The sequence below is a fragment of the Myxine glutinosa genome, chromosome 12 (genome assembly GCF_964187855.1).
Source record: "Myxine glutinosa chromosome 12, kmMyxGlut1.1, whole genome shotgun sequence".
NCBI classification, from domain to species: domain Eukaryota; kingdom Metazoa; phylum Chordata; class Myxini; order Myxiniformes; family Myxinidae; genus Myxine; species Myxine glutinosa.
Genome location: NC_136272.1, coordinates 45,422,553 through 45,444,969, shown reverse-complemented (window position 1 = coordinate 45,444,969; position 22,417 = coordinate 45,422,553). Strand labels below are relative to the sequence as shown.

The 22,417-nt window shown below is 43.0% G+C and overlaps 1 protein-coding gene and 1 long non-coding RNA gene across 4 annotated transcripts in view; one reads left to right on the top strand and one right to left on the bottom strand.

Moving 5' to 3' along the window:
• LOC137437869 (uncharacterized) overlaps positions 1-17,887 on the top strand; it is a 30,626-nt gene extending 12,739 nt beyond the window's left edge. Inside the window, exon 3 of the long non-coding RNA XR_010986607.2 lies at positions 17,737-17,887. This is a non-coding gene — a long non-coding RNA (uncharacterized LOC137437869). The remainder of the gene's footprint in view (positions 1-17,736) is intronic.
• LOC137437868 (uncharacterized) overlaps positions 1-22,417 on the bottom strand; it is a 64,752-nt gene that overhangs the window by 9,686 nt on the left and 32,649 nt on the right. For 2 of the 3 annotated variants that reach the window (XM_068132551.2, XM_068132552.2), the window contains exons 7-11: positions 10,097-12,616; positions 8,713-8,793; positions 8,280-8,408; positions 449-589; positions 34-192 (exon numbers count right to left, since the gene is read on the bottom strand). In XM_068132551.2, the coding sequence (XP_067988652.2) occupies positions 34-192; positions 449-589; positions 8,280-8,408; positions 8,713-8,793; positions 10,097-12,616 (3,030 nt within the window). The remainder of the gene's footprint in view (positions 1-33; positions 193-448; positions 590-8,279; positions 8,409-8,712; positions 8,794-10,096; positions 12,617-22,417) is intronic. The other variant, XM_068132553.2, reaches the window with a different exon arrangement.

Here is a 22,417-nt window from a genome sequence, read left to right as displayed (position 1 = left end):
TGAAAATCGTGAGGATTGTTTGAGAAACCCCACCTGATGACTGCAGAGGACACAAGGCACACTCCATCCCCCACGCCTGGCCAAAAAGGCAGCAGCACTCTGTGTAGGTGGTCTGCCGCTGCACCAGCTCGCTACACATTAGTTGCACGTCTATGTTCCAGCACACGTCCAGGTGTACGGATATATCATCTTCTGGAAAGATAATATAACCAATAATCAACAGCTACAATGACCAAATGACAGTGGACCATCATGAACGTGTGTGTGTCATTGTTGTGAATTGTGTCCATTGGAAATATTTGCACTACTTCTCAATGCAAGTATCACATGGTCAAATATCTAATTGTGCAACCCATAAACACAGTTATATCCTTACATGCACTTGCAAGACCTGTGTGTAAAATGCGCATGCATTTAATGTTACTGCAGCTCTTTAGATGGTACGCACCAGCAGGTTCTGAGCCATTCAAACAGGCCTGCCCACTGGGATCCAGAACTTGAGGTGGGTGACAAAAACAGCTGTAGGAGCCAGGCGTGTTTACGCACTCGCCATCCATGCAGCGCCCTTCATCCGAACACTCGTCCACATCTGTGCAATGGGTGCAATTGGTTAGCTTGTCAATAGCTACAATGGTGTAAACATAGCTCATGATTCGTATTCCACACAATCCAAGAGTGAGAGTTGGTATGCTGGGATTTATGGTAGAACAGTACTCCCATTGAGCTATGGAAAAGGTATTGTAGATTGTGAGTAGTTCTCTGATTTTTTGAAGAAAACCTCTTGAATGACATCTGATGTCAGTATTTGACTGGCATAAGAGGCCAGCTTTTCTATGCGGGTGGCCCAGTTGAGGTCAAGGCTGATACTGAGGCCAAGAAGAGACTTACCTCTTCCAGTGGCTGACTATGAAAATAGGTGGGTTCATTTGATGATCCTCAAGGAGCTAGAGGTGAGACGTAGGTTTTCCAGGATTCAGGGGCAGATCCAGGAGTTTTGAAAGGGGAGGTGGACGGGGGTCCAGAAATCAAGGGAATGCTGCTGCAAGTGCAAAGCCATTAAGATTAAGGTGTGGGGTCCAGAGCCCACTGAAGGGCCCCAAAAGCTTTGGGATTTTAGATGCTCTCGGGTGCACTCTGAGCATCTACTGACCACATTAGCTACATGTTTGGAAGGGAAAAATCATTATTTTCCATTGTAATTTTTTTTTTCTCTTTTTATCATAGATTTTGACATGATTGAATAATTGGAACGTGGAGCTTTGTCAACCAGTTCAGCATCAGTATATGGAAGATGATGTCTCGTCTCTCGTGTCGTGTTGAGTTGTCAGTCATTCCTTCTTTATTATTATTATTATTATTTTGATCGGGTCATTTGTGAGTGTTCACAATGACATAAAAATGAGTATGTGAACATCAAATGTTATTTAACTCCCTCCAAACAAGACGTCTTTATCGAAGTACCTGTAATTAAGTCGTAGCATCTGAATTCATTCAGGAAGGATTGTTCATGAATATTCATATCAGAACTTTTGTAACAATTGGAAATAGTCCCTCTTCATACTGTGTTCAAGACTATATGGCGAACGGTTTCAGTTACACTTTTCATATTGTTTTCCAAACTAGCGATGAATCGAAGAATCAGTGCATGTGTCCTAAAAACCTGCTCTACTGTTCATCCTCTTTCTGCTCTGTTCACTCGATTATTCTCTTTGGGTTAATTTTCATCTGTCACTGCTGAGAAGTTATAGCGAACATCACTGCAATACACAACTAATATACTTGCCTTGCACAGTCAGCTTGGTGCGAGCCAACTCTTCTGTTTTTTTAAACGTTTTTTCCTTTGATCCAATATGGCTGCCAGACCACGTGACCAATGTCAACATAAGTTTACATTCTCCAATATAATTGTTGCATAGATCACGCTCAATAATTTTCAAACTGATCAGACTATGCGTTGTCCCTGTCGAATTATGACGTCATAATTAAGGCACCAATGATGTCATTGTTAACAACACTTATTCCCCATGCAAAGTTCTATACAATTAGCCATGTTTAATTTTTTTCCATGGAGCGGTTTCAGAGATATGGAGGTGCAACTTTTTCCGGCTTTTTTCCAAGATGGCTTCTGCACCACGTGACCTATGATGTCATAATTATCATTAAAAAATTCTACAGGGGAAGGCACTCCGATGGTGAAAATTCCGTGTCCATCGGGCCAACGGTTGCAAAGAGAAAAAAAAATTCATACTGATCGGATCAAGCATTGTACTTGTCGAATAATGAAGGCACTGATGACATCATTATTACCATGACCTATTCCCATTGGGAGTACTTGACAATGAGCCATGTTTCCATTTTTTCCATTCAGCAGTTTCAGAGAGATATAGGTGCAAAGTTTTCCAAGATGGCACCAGTACCACGTGACCTATGACGTCATAATTATCACTAATAATTCTACAGGAGGCGCTCCTATTGTGAAAATTTAGGGTCAATCGGACCAACTCTTGCTGAGGAAAATGAATTTTTAAAATGCAAACACGTACGTTTGCGTACGTACACTATTCGTACGTACGCCACACGTACGCATGCAACCGATCGCTTAACCCCACTTCTCGATTCGCAGGTGCAGGGTAAATGTGGTACAAAACTGGATCCTCTTAACTACAGGCCTATTCGCTTGCTTCCATCTATATCAAATCTATCATCGAAGTTGACATCAAAATCCTTCCTTCTGTCCAATGGCCTGATCTTAGATCATCAGTTCCGTTTCAGACCCAGTCATTCCACCATGGACATGCTGCTTCTACTCCCCCAATTCTGGATGAAGCCTTCAATCTCAGACAGGAGATCAGGACCATCTCTCTGGACATATGTCGAGCATTTGATAGTCTGGCACCCTGCCCTGATCTCCAAACTCTTTCCAAATGGGATCCAAGAGCACCTCCTCTCATGGATCACTGATTTCCTCTACTCCTGTATTCACAATGTCGTTGTGAACAGGGTCCTCTTATGTCCTCTCCCTGTCATCTGTCAAGGCTGGATTGCCCCCTGGACAGTGCCTTTGGCATAGTCTTATTCCTCATCTTCATTAATACATTTTCTGATTCACTGGAAAATCCTACATATCTCTTTTGTGATGATTCCACCCTCTGCCAGATCATTTCTCATCCTTCAGCCAGACAGATCTCATCGAAGACAGGAGACAGGCATCTCCCCTCTCTGCAGACTTTGATAGAATGAGGAACTGGCCCAATATTTGCAATATGTCTTTCAACCTGGACAAACCCCACACACTCACACTGTCTCTCGGAAAGCCATCTGGCAAACCCTCCCATCTGCTTCCCAAATAAACCACTTGAAGAGATTAAGTAACTAAAACGTTTAGGCCTCACCATCAGCCATGATCTTTCTTCGACAGACCATATTTTCAAGATGGCCTCCAAAGCCAGCTGCCGACTGGGCATCCTCCATCGTGCAAGGTCTTTCTTTGGCCAATATTAACTTTTGAATATCTACAAGGCCTTCATTTGCAGCCTGATGGAGTACTGCTCTCCCATTTGGCTTGGTGCCCTTGCCTAACACCTTGCCCTTCTTGATGTCATGAAAAGCAAGGCCCTCAAAAGCATTGGGAGCTCCTAAGATAAAGCTAAGTGTCTAGGCCTGTTACTTTCGCATCACAGACAGGTTGGTAGCTTCTCTGTATTCTACCGCCTCCTTTTTGGTCTTGCACCCTCTGCCTTGTCTGTACTCTGTCCCTCCCATGTTTCTGCAGGACGTACACAGTCCACCAGTAACCATTTTATTGTTAAACTCACAAAATCCAGGAAGGCTGGCCTTCTCCTTTGGAAGCTTCCCATCTGCCTGGAAGTCAGCAAACATCACTCCCATCCACAAGAAGGGTGTAAGATCCTATCAACTATGGGCCAGTGTAAGCTTGCTTTCAGTTACAGGCTAAGTTGTGAAATCCATCATTGCTGCCAATGTCATCCTTACTCTTTTCAAAGATTGTGATGTCTGACCATCAGGCAGTTTGGATTCCCTCCTGGTCGCTAAACAATGGACATGCTGCTTCTAATCTTTCAGCAATGGTTAGAGGCTCTCAACCTCAAACGAACCATCTCCTTGGAGTTATCTTGGGAATTTGACAGTCTGGCATCCAGCTTTGCTTGCTAAGGTATCTATCAGTGGCTCACACAAATGCATTCATTCCTGAATTTCGGACTGCCAATACAGCCCAACACTCGTGCAGTCAGTGCGGTACTATCCATGGAACACTTTCCTTTCTGTTCCCAGTTGGAGACTGAAGTTCCCCAAGGCAGTGTATGCGGCACAATCTTGTTATTCATCGACTTAAATGGCCTTACTGATCCTCAGGAAAAATCCTCTCCTCCTTTTTGCAGATGACTCCACACTGTCGTACAACATTCCATCCCACTGATAAGCAGACAGCAGCTGCGTCAGTCAATGCTGATGTGGATATGATTGAATTCTCTCTGGTAAATGTTACATCCCCTTTTCAAATTCAAAATCATTGGTATCTCCCACCTATATTTTTCACTTTCCAAACAGGTGGGTGGTCTCTCTGTCTTATACCGCCTCCTTTCTGGTCTTGCACCCTCTGCCGTTTCCATGCTCTTCCCCCCACCTCTTTCCACCAGGTTCCTGCATGGCATATGCAGTCTGCCAGTAACCCCCTTCTGGTGAAATCCAAAAATCTAGGCTCACTGCTCACCCCCACTCATTCGTTCCTCTGTTTTTTACTGTCTGTGGAACCAACTTCCTCGGTCTCTTCAATATTCTTCTTCCCTCCATGGCTTCAAGACGGCTGTTCACCCTCACCTCAGGTCATTCCCCATCCACAACCATAATATTTTACACCCCATTAATCCTACCAAGCCCATCTTTTTCCGAGTTTATGGTTTATCCTTCCACTATTGTGATTGAGAGTTTGCGGATGTATCCATCTTGTTCACCCACTTTGTCCTTCCATTGCTCTCATTCTTTGCCATACCCATTATCCCTCCAAGCAGTAGTGAATCCAGGGTGGGGTCTACACCCCTCCCTGTTATTTTTGTGGGGAGTTAAAAAAGAAAAAAGAAATAATGACTAAATCTGCTAAAAACAAATGCAGGCACTCCTCTCTGTAGCTCTACATTTTTTTTCTCGCTGTGATGCATATTTTTCCACCGCCATGTCCGAAGGATCGTCGTGGCGTATGTTCTGCAGACGACCACCGATCAAAACAGAAGGGTATTATTCCATTGTAAAGCAAAGGATATACATATTGTCCTGCCACCAGCAATTAAGACCTCTGGATGACAGATAACCGAGACAGTTTTACTCCCGAGGCGGCTGCCCGACAAATAGCGGTATTTTTGTCGTGCGCGGAATGAAGGAAGGCGAAGCGTTTACTTGAACGGAACGCACGGGTTTATTCCGAAACCATAAACAAGTAAACACGACAAGGAAAATTCAATAAATATGATTGAATGAAAATAAAGCAAGGGGTGCAGTGCAATAAATGTTGAGGTAACCTAAAATTCTAACTGAGGTACCTCCACACACGGACTCAAAATTGGACACCCAGGGGAAAGATAAAATAAAATAAAATTTCTTTTCAGTGCTGGCACTTAGGTCTGACCTACGAGGTTGGTAGCTGGGGATGAGGCCCAGAGCTCATTCTCCCTCCAGCGGGAACCCGGCACAAGATGGCCATGGCATCGTGCCTGACGGCGCCACGAACGTGAGGTGAGTTGTGAGACAGCCCTCTTTCGCTCTCCCTAGGATGAACTGCATGGCCTTCAAACCACTCAAGCAATCGCCAAAACCTCATGCAAATTACTGCCGACTGGTATAAAGTGCTCCTCACCCCAAAAGCGCACACAAAAACCCCAATGCACCAAAAATATATCACAAGCTTCTCATTCGACCAGGACCCAGAGACACTCTTCCTCTTTTTTTCGAGAAGCTTCTCCATGATGTTACACTGACCAATGGCAAAGCTCTTTCCAAATCACTCCATGGTCCTCTTGGCCAATCATGAACTTTGGGGCGTGGCCTCATGGCCTTTCTTGACCGCACACTGATTCTCCACCTCTACTGGGCGGGGCCTGCCTATGAGGTCCATTAAGGCGGGGCTTAGTGTCCGGGAACCTGCCTGGTTTGCAGTGGACGGTTGTTGTGATTCAATGGAGTTTTCATGGCTGGCCTTGTCAGCAAAACGTAAAGGGAAAATTAAAGAGAGGAAATCGCATACTGGGGAAAACTAACCTTAATTCCTAACTAATTATCCCTGCTTCACCCCTCGTGTGAAGACACATAAACAATCTTAAGCTACAGTTTCCCTACTTATGTACATCGAAATTTCTCCTACTTGTCCACGGTCCATGCTAAGATTATGCAATCCTACCTTTACTATGGGATTCCTTCATGAACCCCCATAAACGTAACAATATAATACAGTAAGTACTATTATATTGTAAATTAACATCCATTAAATAGGTGGTCTGCCCATTAAACGGGTTTTATTTTTAATCTGCACGTCAGGTCGTTCCTGCTTCGTTTTTAATTAGTAAGTCGTACTCTACTTCGGGCATCATAATCGAGTAGTATCAAGAGTAGTATCAAGTACCGTAGCTTTCATTGTGAGTAATTTTTGTAAAACTTATTTGTTTCTCTTCTATTTCGATGTATCTATGGTGGGTATTTATTTAATTATACATTTAGTGATGTTCTTTATTGATTTAGCGATTTATTTTGGATTTAGTTAGGTTAGGTTTGTTTGTGTAAGGTGTCCCAACATTAGCAAATCAGAAACGCATATTCGATTAAGCCCCCGACCCCCACCCCTCAGCCCCCAAGCCCACCTTCTTCCAAATTTGCAGTTTATTCCTCCTGCGAATTTACTTCTGTATCCAACTTGTCCACTCCGTGCATCCTCATTTTACCCTTTCTTCCTCCCCACTTCCCTTATTTGTCCAATTCTCCCTATATTTTATCCTTCAATCCTGTTGTTGGTGTCCCCTCCACCCCATCTCTACTGTTACAACCTCCACCCCACTCTACTGTTCATTATGTTCTGATGCGCCCAGGTCCATTCAGTGTTCTAGCTCTTCCACAAGCCCTTACTCTGTATACAAAAAATATCTTTGCCAATGAGTCATGCTGTGAGGGAGTACTTCTTAAGCAGATGTTACGCATACATTGTTTAATGGGCCTGACATAATTATGCAGACATATAAACGTTCATTAAAATCGACGTTAATCGGGTAGCAGTGAAGAATCCTCAAAAAGTTTAATGACCAACTTTTGTTTGGGAGGAGAGCTGAGTAAGTTGGTGAAAGGGAATGTATGGGGTATGAGCCGGTGGGTGTTGGATACAAAAGGTTCCCCATATTTTTTGTACCTTGTACCTTATGCGTTTATGGCCCCTATATACTCTTTGCTGAGCACAAAGCACAACTTTACCAGCTATGTTCATCTTTTTAATCACTTATAATATGCATATATACATGAATGAACTAGAACGGCACTCATCGAGCGTGTAGTCTCGCCTCACGTGCGCATTCCAAACCCCAAAAATTTTTTTACATTTTTCTTTTCAATCCAATATGGTCACCAGAGCACGTGACCGATGATGTCATAAATTTAATTATTTACTCATCAATATGAAGTCATATGAGGTCATAGATATGAGGATATGATAGATATGAGATATCATATCTCATATGAGATATGAGATATGAGATAGATATGAGGTCATAGATAAAATATATGACGTATCAGATTTTTAAAATAACGATTTTGATTCAACCAATTTTAGCTGGAATACCACTTCAGCAATGACATCAGCATTATCACCCTATTACCCTATGGAGGGTTGATGACATATGCCAAGTTTAAATCTTTTTCATTGAGCGATTTTTGAGATGTCCAAATTTCTTAATTTAATCCAATATGGCTGCCATACCACGTGACCTATGATGCCAAAGTTTTTAATAAAATATTCTCCATGGGGAGTCCCTCCTTTGTTTACAGTTTTCTAACGATCGGACAAACGGCTCTAGAGAAGAGGCAATTGAAGCGAAAATATATAGACATGGACACAGATACACAGACAGACAGACACGGGCATTACAAAAGTCTCGCAACCCCTTCGGAGCAAGACTAATAACAATTCCGTGTGTTTGGTCCACTTCTCTGAACATTTAAAAAAAAATCCTATCACTATATCCTGAATACAGATGCTTCACATAAAACACCAAGCTGTGTCCTCTCACCATAACAAGCCAGATGCACAAAGTCATAGTAGAAACCGTCTCTGCAGTGGCACAGGAAGCCCCCTTGCTGGTTCACGCAGAAGCCCCCGCGGCATGCTGTCCTCTCAAACAGCAAGCATTCGTCTGCATCTGGGTAGGGAATGGAAAGCCTCGAATTCCGTCTGCTTCTTCATGCGACTTCGGCACAGAAACGCTTATATTATCCGCAGCCAAAACATTCTTGCCCTTTACTGTGGAACGTTTAAATATTTTAAACAAACGGTGCAGGTGATGATGAAACGGTGGAGAGATTCAGGAGTAAGCGTGTCACTGCTTTTTGAGTTCTGCTGTCTGACCAAAAGTATGTGATAATGTCCAAATAATTGTGAATGTCTGATGACGAATAACCAAATCGGACGGTTATGGACATTCCTTAGAAAGACCCTCTCCTTACCCTGGTAAGGCTGTAAATCTGGCCTCATGGGATCCACCGGGATATAACCCCTACCTCCAGGACACAAGGAGGAAAGCTCTTCTGCAGAGGGATAAAGAGAAAAAAAAAGTTAGGCAACTTATGATTTATTCCCATAACTTCACGACCTCTAAAGGTTCACAAGCAACAACACCATCATACTAAAACCCAAACACACTTCATCCTTTGCTCAGCTTGTGCAACACGGTTAACATAACCTTAATGGACCTTTTTGTGATGGATCATCTGTCAGCAAACCTGGCATCAATGTACTGCGACCAGATCCCTGCAGGGTAGTGGGCAGCACCTTCGTAAAGCGATGAAAAGGCAGGATGGAATGCGTGGAGAGAATTTGTGTCCTTGGTGGCCAGACGTTCAAAGCCGAGAGTGGGTCGCAAGGAGCATGAGAATGTGGACAACGGTAAACAGAGGGGAAAAACAACCAAAGTACAGTACGCCAAGCAGGTTTCATTTACAGGAAAACAATGAAAACCAGCGCATGTAGAAGTGGAGTTTGAGAAGTTTGTGATGAAAAAATAAAAAGCTATTCAAAGAGCTTGGAAGTTGTTTTAAGTCCATGGTGGAATGGGATCACATGAGGCCTACACGTGCGAAAGCCAAGAGTCTTAACATACTTCCAAACAGAATTGAGAAAGATGGATCCAACCACAAAAAGGACATGAAAGTGCTGATTTCTGGGTTACCAGCCGTGATCCCCATCATGAAGTTCTGTTGGAATACCATGTACATGCAGGGAACGAGACTTGGAAACCTCGTGTTTACTTAGCATGACTGCCTCATGGGTTCCCATGAGTAATTACCAATAAATGCTTCGTGATGACTTTTGTAAAGAATGCTAGTGGCCACAAACTGATGTATGCAACTCCCTCAAGAACTTGGACATAAAGTTTCAAGATAATCCAATAATGTATGTGACCGATGAACAGGGCAGGCAGTAAATACATTAAGCATCAAACGTCTACCTTGTTGTATTTGTACATGCTTTTGGTAAATGAAAACTTAGTTCACTCCTTGCGTGGAGTTTTTAAAAAGCTACCGATTGCATCAATAAACCCCTCTCACATACAGTAGGTATGTGCATGTATTTACAGTATATGGTGCTATCTATTCGTTACTTTTGAAAAATGGTGGCATTTCTGACTCTCCGCCACTTCCTCGTATACTCATTTGATGCCTTTCCCTTCCTGTACTCCATTTTTTTCCAAACATATCATCCCATCTCTCGACAATTTGCCCACACTTTACGATCCACCTTTCATTTTTGTATCACCCACCCTTGTTATTGCTTTCTCGAGAGTTACACCCCCTCCCCTTCCCACGGCGTTGTGAATGCAATGTGCCTCACCAGAAGGAAACGCTGGGCAGGGCTGGCCATGACAGCTGCCCCAGATCCCTCCGAGTGTGCAACAGCACTCCTGCAAGGTAAGGTTAGAGGCCAAAGCTGCGCCACATTCAGCTCCTTCCTCCACCGCCAGGAAGCATGCTGCCCGTTCCAGCTCACCCGGCACCCCACTTTCGTACCCTGTATGCCTTGCACTTCCTAGTCGGGTTTGACCTCCAAGCAGTGCATGATCGTGACCTTCCAGCCTGCCAATTAGTTCACCTAATTTTCTATTTCCTTGCCAGTTCTTAAAACTGTCTTCTTTATGACTCTCTCGCAGTCCAACTCTTCGCTGTTCTGGCCTCTTGAGTCTTTCAGTCCAAACAGGTCTCCATCGTTCTGCTCTATCTTTTCCTTCTGATTTGCTTCCCCATTGCTCTGCTTGCCTGCCATCTACCAAAGGAGGCCCAAAGCCAGTCGATTTGAAATCTCCCAGACTTGCCGGCACACTAACAGTCTGGGCCTCTGACCAGCCAAGTCTCCAGCTTTCTTTCATCTTGTCTTTTTGTTCATGCACATGTTCCTCCAGCCTGTCTATTTGTAAGGTCTCCAACCGATCACTCTCCCTGCTTTTGAGCTCCCAGCCCTGTACTTTGAGTTCCTCTCCACTTTCATGCCGAACATTTTCCAACCGATGATGCCACATCTCGACCGGTGCATTTGGCTTTCGTTCTTTTAATCCACCTGGCCAACCTTGAGGAGTCTCTGGTCTTCTGTATGCTAAATAATTTGGAACGGTGGCTCGCCAACTGTCCAATCGATCCTGATTTATTTCTGGTTTTCTATCGTTGTAGTTTTCAAAGTGAGCTTCACCCAAGCCCTCTGGTTCTCCATCCTTAAAAACTGCCTCTGCTGAACCATGCCATCTTACCACTGGGGTAGCTTGTTCATGATCACTATGGAGATGTTTTTCTTTGGCAATATTGCTGCCTGGTGTTCTAATTTCTTCTTGCTGCCAAATGCTGCTGTCTTCCTTGCCTTGTAATTTGCTCTCACCTAGAATATGAGAGTTTGCCAACCTCCGTGCCGGCATGTACTCTTCCCTCTCTTTTATTCGAGGAAACATCCTTGACTGTTCGTATTCTAGATTATCTTTCCCTTGAACCAATGAACTTCCATCCTCTCTTGATTTGGTTCCTCTTAACCTTTCTGGCTGTGTAATATTGGACCCTCTTGAAGTCGTCTTCACATGAAGATGTAGGCTGCCATGTTTTCCAGTGACTTCTTCCCCTCTATGCCACATTATTGGTGGTGTAGCTGGAAGGTGTTCTGGTCCTGAGTCTTCATCATGCCCTTTATCCACTGAACCTATATTCTCGTGACCTTGTGAAGCATTCGCCTTATGTTCTTCAAATATTCCTTCACTGCCATTTTTGCCAAAACTTGCATCATATGCATCCCCTTTTAACTCGACATCTGTCATGTGTTCTCTTTGTGGTCCATAACTGACATTACCATCCAGTTTCGGGATTTCACTATTATTTTGAAGCTTATGATCCAAAACATGTGTACCATTTTCCTTCTCAGCCTGTGATCTCGTTTCTACTTTTAATGGAACATATGTCGTGTGGCCAGTGAATCGAAAATCTTGTTGACTTATAGGGGAATGCAAGTAGTTATCAATTGCAGTACTCCAGGAATTTGTAGGGGAAATATGCAGATCTTGAGATGATGATCCTTCAGCATTTGGATTTCCTGTGGTCTCCTGGAACATAGTAACAACTTCCCTTATGTCCTTTGGCTGAAGTTCCTTCTTGGATGGCTGGATGTTTGCCTGCTGTTGAAATCTAGATTCTGGCTGCCAGTTTGGCAGCGCATCTATTTTCCAGGTTGTAAATTCATTATGTTCCTGATGTGTCATGTCCACATCGGCCTCTACGTCTGCACCTTCTTCTCGAGCCACAATGTTCACATTTGATTCTGGCAAATGTCTCCCCAAATTATTTAACTTTAACTTTTCCTGCAAATACCTTGCAGGTAGCGTTTGCTCTCCCATTCTGTGATCCTGCACTGGCCTTTTGTTTGGACCCATAGCACCTTTAGCCTCCTCCAAGCGTCGACTTTGTTGAAAACGCATCAAGTTTATAGCTACTGGAGAGCTCGGATAAAATTGACCAGGTCGAACACGACTACCCTTGTGATGATGACTTCTAAGATCGAGATGTCCCATTGGTTTGCCGTGTTTGTGAACCTCCTTCGCCAATGGAACCACCTGATGTTCAGCTCGAACACCAAGATATTCAGAACCTTTCTTGGATGGAATTGTCGATCGATCATAGCTCAAAGTGATTGGTGCATTGGGAACTTGTGGAATTCGAACAATATGATGATGTCGAATGTTCTCTGCATTTTCTTTCTGTCCACCTCCACCATTGAGTAAATGGACCCGATGGTGATAAGTGCCTCTCTGACCTCCTCCTCCAGCTCCACCTGCTGCTGCTGCAATTGTCTGTTTTCTCAATTGAGTTTGCACTTGAGATGCCCCTGTGGGATACAAAAAAAAAATCAATGCTCCCCCGCATTGGATTTACAGTGTATTCAGTCATGCATCTGTAACTTTTCAACTTTTAATTGTCTTAAAATTTAGTGTCAAACTGTGTAACATTTCATAATGTGTTACATCAATCGAAATACATCTAATAGTTATATTAGCGACAGCCTTTACAAACACGTTCAAATAAGTTTCTGTGTCAATAATTTTTGCCAGAACTTTCCATTTCTCAAAACTTTTTAAAATTCAAACAACCATTTGAATAGAGATGACAACTTGAACACAAACGTTGATCAACAGCCAATAGATGTTTTTCTTCTTATTCTTGTCATGACATCACCAGCCATGTGGAAAACCTCTCCTGTTCATTAGAAATCGTTCATTTCGTCTTGAGGCACAGCAGATCAAACTGCACTTGCAAAATAGTCAAAGAAACAGTCCAAGTTGATCTGTTCAAACAATCACTTCCCTATAGATTATGTTTAACTGAACAGAAACCTCATTTCCTTCAAATATGGTACAGGAAATAAGGCTGCACTTCATATGGAGATTGCAAGGTTGAGAAGGATCAATTTCAACTATGGAAGGCCTGTGTTATGTCTTCTTGCAAAAAGAATTGAAAAACACACACACACAGCATTCATTGGTGGCAGAAATCCTGCAAACCGTTTTGCTGTTACAGGATACCTAAATAGACTCAATAGGCCACCATAGTTAATTATGTAAGCAGGTGGCCAGTCCAATGTGGGCAATGTCAGGTCTCATTAGGATCACAGCAAGGCCTCCAGCAGCTCGGTTTTTCTTCACCAAGGGTTTTGCAAAAGCACGTGTGGTGCCAAATGGTAACCTGGAGCAGCCTTTCCAATGAGAATGCAAGATTGTTATCACAGCCCTTAGAGAATCCCATCTGTTGCGATACGAAACTCTGAGGAGCCTCCACATTCCGGAAAGACATTGGCCAATAACAAAAGAGTTTTAATAATGGCTTACAGCAGGCTTACACATTACACTTTAACGTCTCAATTTATATTTCCTTTTCTTCTTAGTCTTCGTCTACATTTATATCTTCATATACTCGTATGTAAGGACTATTTTCAATTCGCGAAGAGTAGGCGAGACATCGCCGGGACCATGGCCAAATCTGTAATTCCAGCCCTCACCTACAGAGGGCATTGTATCAGCGGTATAGCCGATACCTCAGCCAATCATACAACCTCACAGCCTTGTGAAAGAAGAAGAAGCACTATCTTGACTAATTTATTTGTCCGGCTTTGCAATCTTTAGGTTTCTGCATCTTGTGGTTTGCTGGTGAGAGTAGCCAGGAGCAATTGTACAAATGAGTGCGGATGCTTCTGACGTTATGACGTGGGAGAATTGCCAGATTGATACTGTAGAATGTAGATCGATCAACGGTATCCACACTAGACTTGCTGCCTTGTGATGAAAGGTTATTGAATTTAATCCCCAATCCAAAACCAGGATCTTTTCTACCCACCAAGCCTTCCTTCTTCCAAATTTCCATTTTCCCTTCCTGAGAGTTTCCTTCTGTATCCATCTTGTCCACCACCCCATGCGTCATTTCCTGCCCTCATTCTTCCCCATCCCCTTTGTTTGTCCAAGTCTCGTTCTATCTTGTCCTTCAATCCCACTGTTGGTGTCCCTTCACCCTCTCCCTCTACTGTTCTTTTTGTCCTGCTACGTCCTGATCCGTTCAGTGTATTATCTCTTCCATGAGCCTCGACTCTGTATGCAAAAAAAGGCTAAAAGAAGGCAAAATTTACAAGAAACTGCTGCAGAAGCTGTGACTGCAGTCATTACTAGCAAACAAAAAAAACTCATGAGTACAAGTAGCAGCACCACTCCAGGGTGCTGCTACTTGTACTCATCAGCACCAACGGAGCAGGTTTGAAAGTAGAAACAAAAGGAGAAAACTCTTGCATTGCAAAAATATAAGATGGGCCTAGAAATAGAGGAACTACTGTTATGGATTTGTCACTTCCGTTGTTGTGGTTTTCATCCACTGTAAACATTTTTGATTCCATGTATTATTATCGTTGTCATTTAAGGGAAATAGATATAACTGTTTTCAAAAGGTAAAAAAAAGTTAATGTTTTAAATGAAACCGGAACCAGACGACGAAGAACAGGAAGGGGAGAAAAAGAAGGCGGAGCGAGTGAGTCGGACAAGAAGGAGCCGAGCTACTTGGAGGTTTGGAGCGAACGTTGACGAACGAGAGTCACGAATGAACTTTTGGTTTCCCGGGAAAGGGATTCCTGCAACAGAGTTGTTATCGCTGTGACAGATCAACCTGCGTGTCAGGTTTTGCGGTCGATTCCGAAGAGAATCATCGTCGGGCCGTTACGTCTCGAGTACGGGCCGTCAGCCATTTTGATGCCTTTGAAGCAGTGTCACTTTGCGCGTCGCGTAAGGTTTCTTTGCTTCGCTTCAGCCGTTTTCACCGCCTCCAGACGTTTATCTGGGGTGTGTGTGTGTAACGTGGATTTTGAAGGTAAATCTGCGGTTGGCCGGTTTGGAGCCGTGAAACGTCCATACCCGAGGGTGTGATTTCCCAGTCGCCTGGAGGGCGCCTTTGGATTTCCCAGTTGCCTTGAGGGTGCCTTTGCGCAGCTTTGGCTGCGTGACGGTGACTGTCAGCCGAACAGGATTCTGGTCTCGATTGGACATCGTTCTGACGATCGCTGGAGCGGATCGACTTGGGCTTGATGCCAGAATAGAGACATTGGGGAATGTTCTTGTTTCACTCACTTGGAGCACAGTGAGTTATATATTACGAAACTGATGGTACCATCATAGGATATACATTGATTGTACTTTTGATTAATATTATTGTTGTACTGTTATTCTTGTGTGATCTTAATACAATATTTGTTTGTGGGTAACAATTGGTGTGGCTTCATCATTGATCTTTGACATACAGAATAACACATTTTTCTGCCGTGACTCCTCTCGGGGCTCGGAGGTACACCGTGACCAGGGGGTTTGGGAGAGGAGCACGTAATACTACACACAGCAATGGTTGATTGAGAGGACAGAAAGATGAGGATCAATGTCATCTGAGTTCGGCATGAGAGACAACCTAAGAAGATGAACTCAGTGGTGTAATGGGTAGAGCAACTCCGGAAAGTCTGGGAGGTCAGTGGCTCAAAACTTGGCCAAATCATACCAAAGACTTTTTTAACTAGAACGTCACTCGGTAGAGCACATACCTCCAGCACGCTGAACAGTTTACGTTTTGGATCCCAATGATAGGCCGGATCTGTATCTGGACCTGAACTAAAAGCTAATCACCTTGTTCTTCTCACCTAACCAACTCATTCACCAAGTTTATCATCATCCGTCCATCTCCTTTTTGAGAAATCATGTGCACAGCCAAACCAAAGAAAGCCAAACAAAGGTGAACACATTACCTCCATCCACCTATGGTGGCAGAGGTAAAAATGGTTTGTGCTGCTTTCTTGCTTAACATTCAGCATTTAACATCTAAAATGGCACGGACAATCCCCATAGGTTGGGATCCTTGGGGAGGAGGAAATTCCTCCTTAGTGATTGCCCCGCTAAGTACAGTGAGAAGGGCGGCGCCATTGTTATGACATCGCTGGTACCAAGAGTACCCCGGAAATGACGACCCCCAAGGTCAGCAACTGTGTTTATATCTCGTCTAACAGTCTTGTGTTGTGTCGCGTGTGTGTGTGTGTGTGTGTGTGTGTGTTTATGGCAGCTCTACTATAAGCCTTAGACTTAGATCATTAAAGAAAATGTCAGTAAGATTTATGCTTGATAGCATGCTAATTTGCATAAAAAGATGAAGGCAGTGTCTCAATGTTTACCGATTCATTTGACCGATACTGGTTAGATAACCACAGTGGAGAGGCCTCCTATCATCGTCAATATCAGAGGGAGATCAAAATAGGAGGATTTAGTCAGGGCCCTTAGGGATATTTTGGTTCATATTCTTCCAAAAGCATCAAATTTGGCGCAGATGTTGCCCATGCCATACTCTTTCGATTTTTGACGGGCGCCAAGGGCGGTATGATCCGGGGACCATACCGGTCCATCCCGCCATGTCACCTGACCTATGACATCATAATTAGGATATGCATCCAATTATTATCTATAACACCTGACCTATGACATCATAATTAGGATATGCATCCAATCACATGGCGTACTATAAGTGGTCAAAGTTCAAAATGAATCGATCGAAAAATGAAGGCAGGGATCCATTTTCAAGGTTTTCATAAAATCCAATATGGCCGCCAGGTCACATGACCTATGACGTCATATTTATGACATGTATACAATCATGTATACATGAACCCGGATCATGATCGCACAAAAATTAAACACAAGGATATGGCACACAGTTCATAAAACATCAAAATCCGTACCTTTGTAATTAGACTGATGAACTGCATATGCCTGAAAATTAGGAAATAGACATGTAAATATTTCCTCTAATTGTCAAAAATAAGGTCAGAGTTCGATTACCCAACCCAGAAACATAAAATGGTGAACCTCGTGTAAATCTTGACAAAAAACTCAAAAACCGACATGTTTGACTCAAAAATGACCTTTAGGATGACCTTGAGGGTTGACCTTGACCTCGAATCATCAAAATAACATCATAATTGGATTCCTCGACCTCGAAAACCCCTGAAAAGTGGTATCATACATGAGTCCAACCCTTTTGGTTATTTAACTGATTTTCCTCTAATCCGGGTGGCGGCCATTTAGTATTTCGCCAATATGGGGCCCCCGGGGGGGGGGGAGGGGGGCGCCCGTCAAAAATCGAAAGAGTATGGCATGGGCAACATCTGGGCCAAATTTGGTGCTTTTGGAAGAATTTGAACCAAACGGCCCCAATATATCCCTAAGGGCCCTGACTAATTCCAAGGTGTCTGGACCTCCCGCTACTTCCACATCTTCGTTGCTCCCAAGAAAACAAATTATTATCGTTTGATTCAACAATTAAACCTTCGCCACTTCTTTGTTTTTTGCAATGTACCTGTACGTCACTTCCTGTTTGACCTGTTTATCCCAGGTTCGAATCTCGACTCAGCTATAAACTGCCTCCCTGGTGTTTCACATGCAGGGTGAGGCATCGATTTGTGTGCCATCCATCGGAAGGGCGTTAAGCTGGAGGATCCGTCTGCCAACATCGGTCGTTGGTGAATGTTAAAGATTCCACGTTGTCTTTCACAATGGCCAACCAAAAACGTTCCCATGACCAACCCCACAATAAGGTAGGGATAATTGCAGCCATTAAATATGTAGTTGTGAGTTGTTTTTCTTTACTGCCAAAATATTATTTAACAACCTCTATTTTAAAAAAAAAGTATGCTTCCAATTTATGATAAACTAACACAATTTACGATATAATTTACTTATGATAGATTGTAAGATACTTAACCATAAGGAATGGCTTCTTTATCACAATACGAAACGTTTATTTTCCTATTTATTCAACATTTCTTGAACAGCCGTGTAATCCAGTGGAATAATAAACCATGGTTTGTAACCATGGAGGACACAACTTGTCCTGTATGTGCCAAACATCACTTAACATATGTATTTGACATAATTCGTTCAGGATTTGCTGGTTATTATCAGACACAATTCAAGTTTAGAGGCCCCACGAGATCACCAAATGTGAGGCCAAATTCTTGCCATACCAGGAAGTGTGAAACCTTGGTAGGAGGGAAGGAGAGCAGAGGGGGTTGAGGCAGGAAGTGGGGGGAAAATAAATGTTCAGTCCCTCCATACTGGCACAGGCCGACAAGGTTTGATGGAACGTTACGATAACACAAACACGCATATGGCATGTCATAGTGCACTTTTGGAAATGTACCAGCTTGATTCGTTTGGAAATGGCTGGTGTAAATTCTCTGCATAGTTTATACAAAAGTTATTCAATCCAAAATTATGAATGTCACTTTTGTTGTAGTCTGACTCCCCATTGAGGTCAATTGTCCTTACCTTGAACTTTCCACTGTGTGCTGTGTCAGCTGATAGCTCCTGATTGCCCCCCCCATGGGTTCACGGTGAAATATAGTCTGTTTAGTCTCTCCAGCAACACAGATAGATCTGTTTAAAGTCACATAATGTCACTTTTAGAAGATGCCAGATCGTCACAAAGTGATACATCAACGGCAGTCACAATACTGCAAATTCTGCTATTTTTTTGGGAAAACAGATCCAGAGAGCCGGTCGTCTTCAATCTAGTGGCCCCTTGAGGAAGCCGTGAAAATGGCAGGGACCATGTCCTGAAAGTAACTACTTCCATTTACGTCTCCATGGTGACCGAAGTCCACAATCCAATCGGATAATCAAGGAGCATCTGCATGAGACCTAGGCCGACCTTCCAGGATTCGAATGGTGGTGCACACATCAGGGAAGTAAAAAAAAACCCCCCAAAAAACCCAAAGATCTGCTCGAGGCACGTTTCCGTCGGGACGGCATCCCAAGTGCACTATGGGGTTTGGCATTAACGAAATTAGTCTCACGCCTTGGGCAGGGTACTTTGAGATGAGAAATTAAACCTGGCAGGACCCTTGGAAATAGAAGCCAGACCAGAGGATGGAGTTTGTTGTGCTATTGAGCCCACAGGAAACCGAGCGTCGTCAAAGTGGAAATTCCACAGCGTTGCAAGCAACGCTATCAAACCACATGATGTTGGCAAAACCTAAGTGATGTGACATAATTATTTGTAAAGTAAATAATAATAACGCTTAATGGCATTACATTATGCTTTAGACTGCAGTTTGCACTACAGGCTGAAAATCGAGCATTCCGATCCCAGATTCTGTCCAATTCCAATGAAAATGCAATCTTGCCCTTTGGATAGAAATTCCAACGTTTTTCCAATCCACGCCATGAAAATGTATCAATAATCATCTGAATCTCTGCGCCTCAACGAAGCAATATTTCATCTCCCTCCTCGGCGTTTTGCAAATGCACTTCTGCGTTCCACGAGCACAATCTTCAAAGCTGCGGCGATGAGATTTACTGCACCCGGATTGCGTTTGCTTAACCCCATGCCTGTACTTTTTGTCTACAAACCGAGTCGATGAATGTACTTCATTTGTTTGTCCCCACGGTTGTCAGCTATTGTGACATCACTCTTTTGGAATGCTTATAATCTCACTCGACCATCCCATTTTTCCATTCGCTCATCTCCCCGTCTTCTTCCTCGTGTAGGCACTTCCATGCACCACACATCTGTGAGGAAAGAGTTCCAGGAAGCACCTGCTTCTCATTCTCACAAGTTAGTGACCTAACAATCTTCTTTTTGCATGTCTTGTCCCAGCGCTGGCTTTGCTACTGTGTCGTTTAGTTTATTTCCTTTTGGACATAGCCATGGCTGCCAAAGACGGTGAGGGTCGAGAAACAGCCCAGAGAATTCGAGCCAATTAAAAAGCAACAGTCAGCGATTCCAGGAGGAATAAGGTCGGGGAAACTGGGTAAACGTTCTCTGGCTGGTTTGATTAAATGTAACAGCACCATTCGGTCATGGCAGGAGCACACCGCCTGAAGATTTGGTGACATGGTTTCTTTTCTACTGGATTTGTCTGAAATTCCGGCTCGTTTGGAATACCTCCTGCAGGCCACGGAACCCTGTCTGTATTTTCTCAAGCCAGGTCTGCACAAGTGTTGCCAATAAAAAGTAGATTGAGCACGCAGGCTTGTCTGCAATACTCCGTAGCGCGTTGCCGTTCCCGTAGATCCGTTGGATGTCTCATTCTCAAACAATACTATCTGAGAACGAAACTCTTGGGAAAAGAATAGTGCAAATAAGCTTTTTCTTGAGGCTACAGTATGCTCACAACGATTTGTTGTAATGAATATAACTATCAATTGCATTGTTCAAACAAATTGACTGTTGTATCAAATGGACTCAACAAAAGAACATAGTTGGCGTGGAATCATTTACCTCCTGAGGGATTTGGAAATGGTTCTTTATATTAACTAGCAGGCACACCCACTCTCTGGGTGGCAGTATCCTTCTCAGTTTATCGGAGCTCGGGCCAGAGTATGTGCACCAAAGTAAAGCAAAAGTACGTGCTTGTCTTCTGGCATTGGGTGGCCACTTAAGGCCAGTATTGTGGTTGGAGCCAGAAGTAGAACTGGATTTGGAACCTCTACGTAGGCCCAATAACTTTTACATGTCAAAATTTGAGTTTCGGTTATGCCCACGTTTGTTCCATTATAGGAAGACTGACACCACCAGACTGCTCATTGAGTTGATTTGCTCATTATGCTGGAGGACATCTTCTCCTGTAGATTGATCGATGGAGCTCTGATTGCTAGGAGTTTGTTCCCAAGCCCAGAACAATTCTCGGTAACTCACTTGACAGCAGTCACAGCCAACAGGAATGGGTGTGTCAGTGGCAGGGAATGATTAATAGGTGTGGTTACATGTACAAAGAATCTGGGGGGCCCTGAAACAGTGGGTCAGTTTGCCTGCTGGATTGAACACTGTGTAGGCATGTTTACATTCCCATAGGACCACACACTAAAATCAAATATATCTTGCTTTGTCAATAATGGACAAAAACTACCAAGAATCAGACATCACTGACTGGTAGCCTGCGGATCAACTGAACTTGAGCTACCTCAACAAATATTTCAAAAAATGGAAGAAAGCCAAATCCAAGCTATGTCAGCATCTTTGTAACTTGTACTTTTTTTTCTCAAAAAAATTGTTTGGTCAATATATTTGGCACCTACAACTACACCTCCAGAAAATGTGCTATTCAGGCTCAATTGACATCTGTTACAGGACATTCTGCCTTTACAAAGACACTCGATGCACAGTCTATATTTCCACATCATGCTATAGTTACCCCACACACAGGAAGAGAAAAGCGGGGTTAAGCAATTTGTTCACTTCTGTCTGCCCATCCACACAACGTCAGTTTATGATCAAGAAACAACTTATTTCAACTGATTGTTATATTTTGAACACTAATTGGAAAACAAACCTGTAGTTTAACAGTACTTTGGCTCTGAATTTGTCCCGATCACACATGCGCAGAGAAGAGTGAGATATTTATTTTACTCTATCTGCCTGTCTGGCAGTCAAACAAAATTTAAAATCATTCCAAACAGGAAACTTACTGTTTTTAAAGATGTCACAAAGGACACAAACAACAGGCACGAAAAACTAATGTAATTTGTTAGGGTGGCGTAACAGCCACTGTGTCAACGGTGGTAAACTTCCGGAATTAATTTTTTTATACGACATTTTAAATCTTTATTTTATTTCAATTGAATGATATAATTAAACACTGCACAGGGTAAAGTGTTATATGAACTCTGTATTCAATGCTGTATTTAACTAGGCTGACATTACGGCTTACCGTTTGCTACAAAACACAAATAATATCTCCACATTTGTTGCAAAATATTTTTCTCCTCAACAGAAGGTAACAAGGAAGAATGAGGTTGTGTGAAGAAGTTGTCCACTTTCGTTGTTTCATTTTCACCGATTCAAGTGTTTGTGGAGATAACAAAATGTATATTTCCGATCAAAATGACTATTAACTCCAAATAGCTCTCTACAGATCATGTGATAGATATATAATGGTACTCCAAACACCAAGACACCTCAAGATTAGTCACAACATACCAGAGATCAGATGAAATCCATTTAATTTGACCTCTTGTGAGGTGATCTTTGGCCATGACACCCGGACACCTTTACGGTTGGTGTCATGGATACGATAAGATAATGCAAAGGATCCTTGGTTTCCATGTACTGTATGTTGAGATGA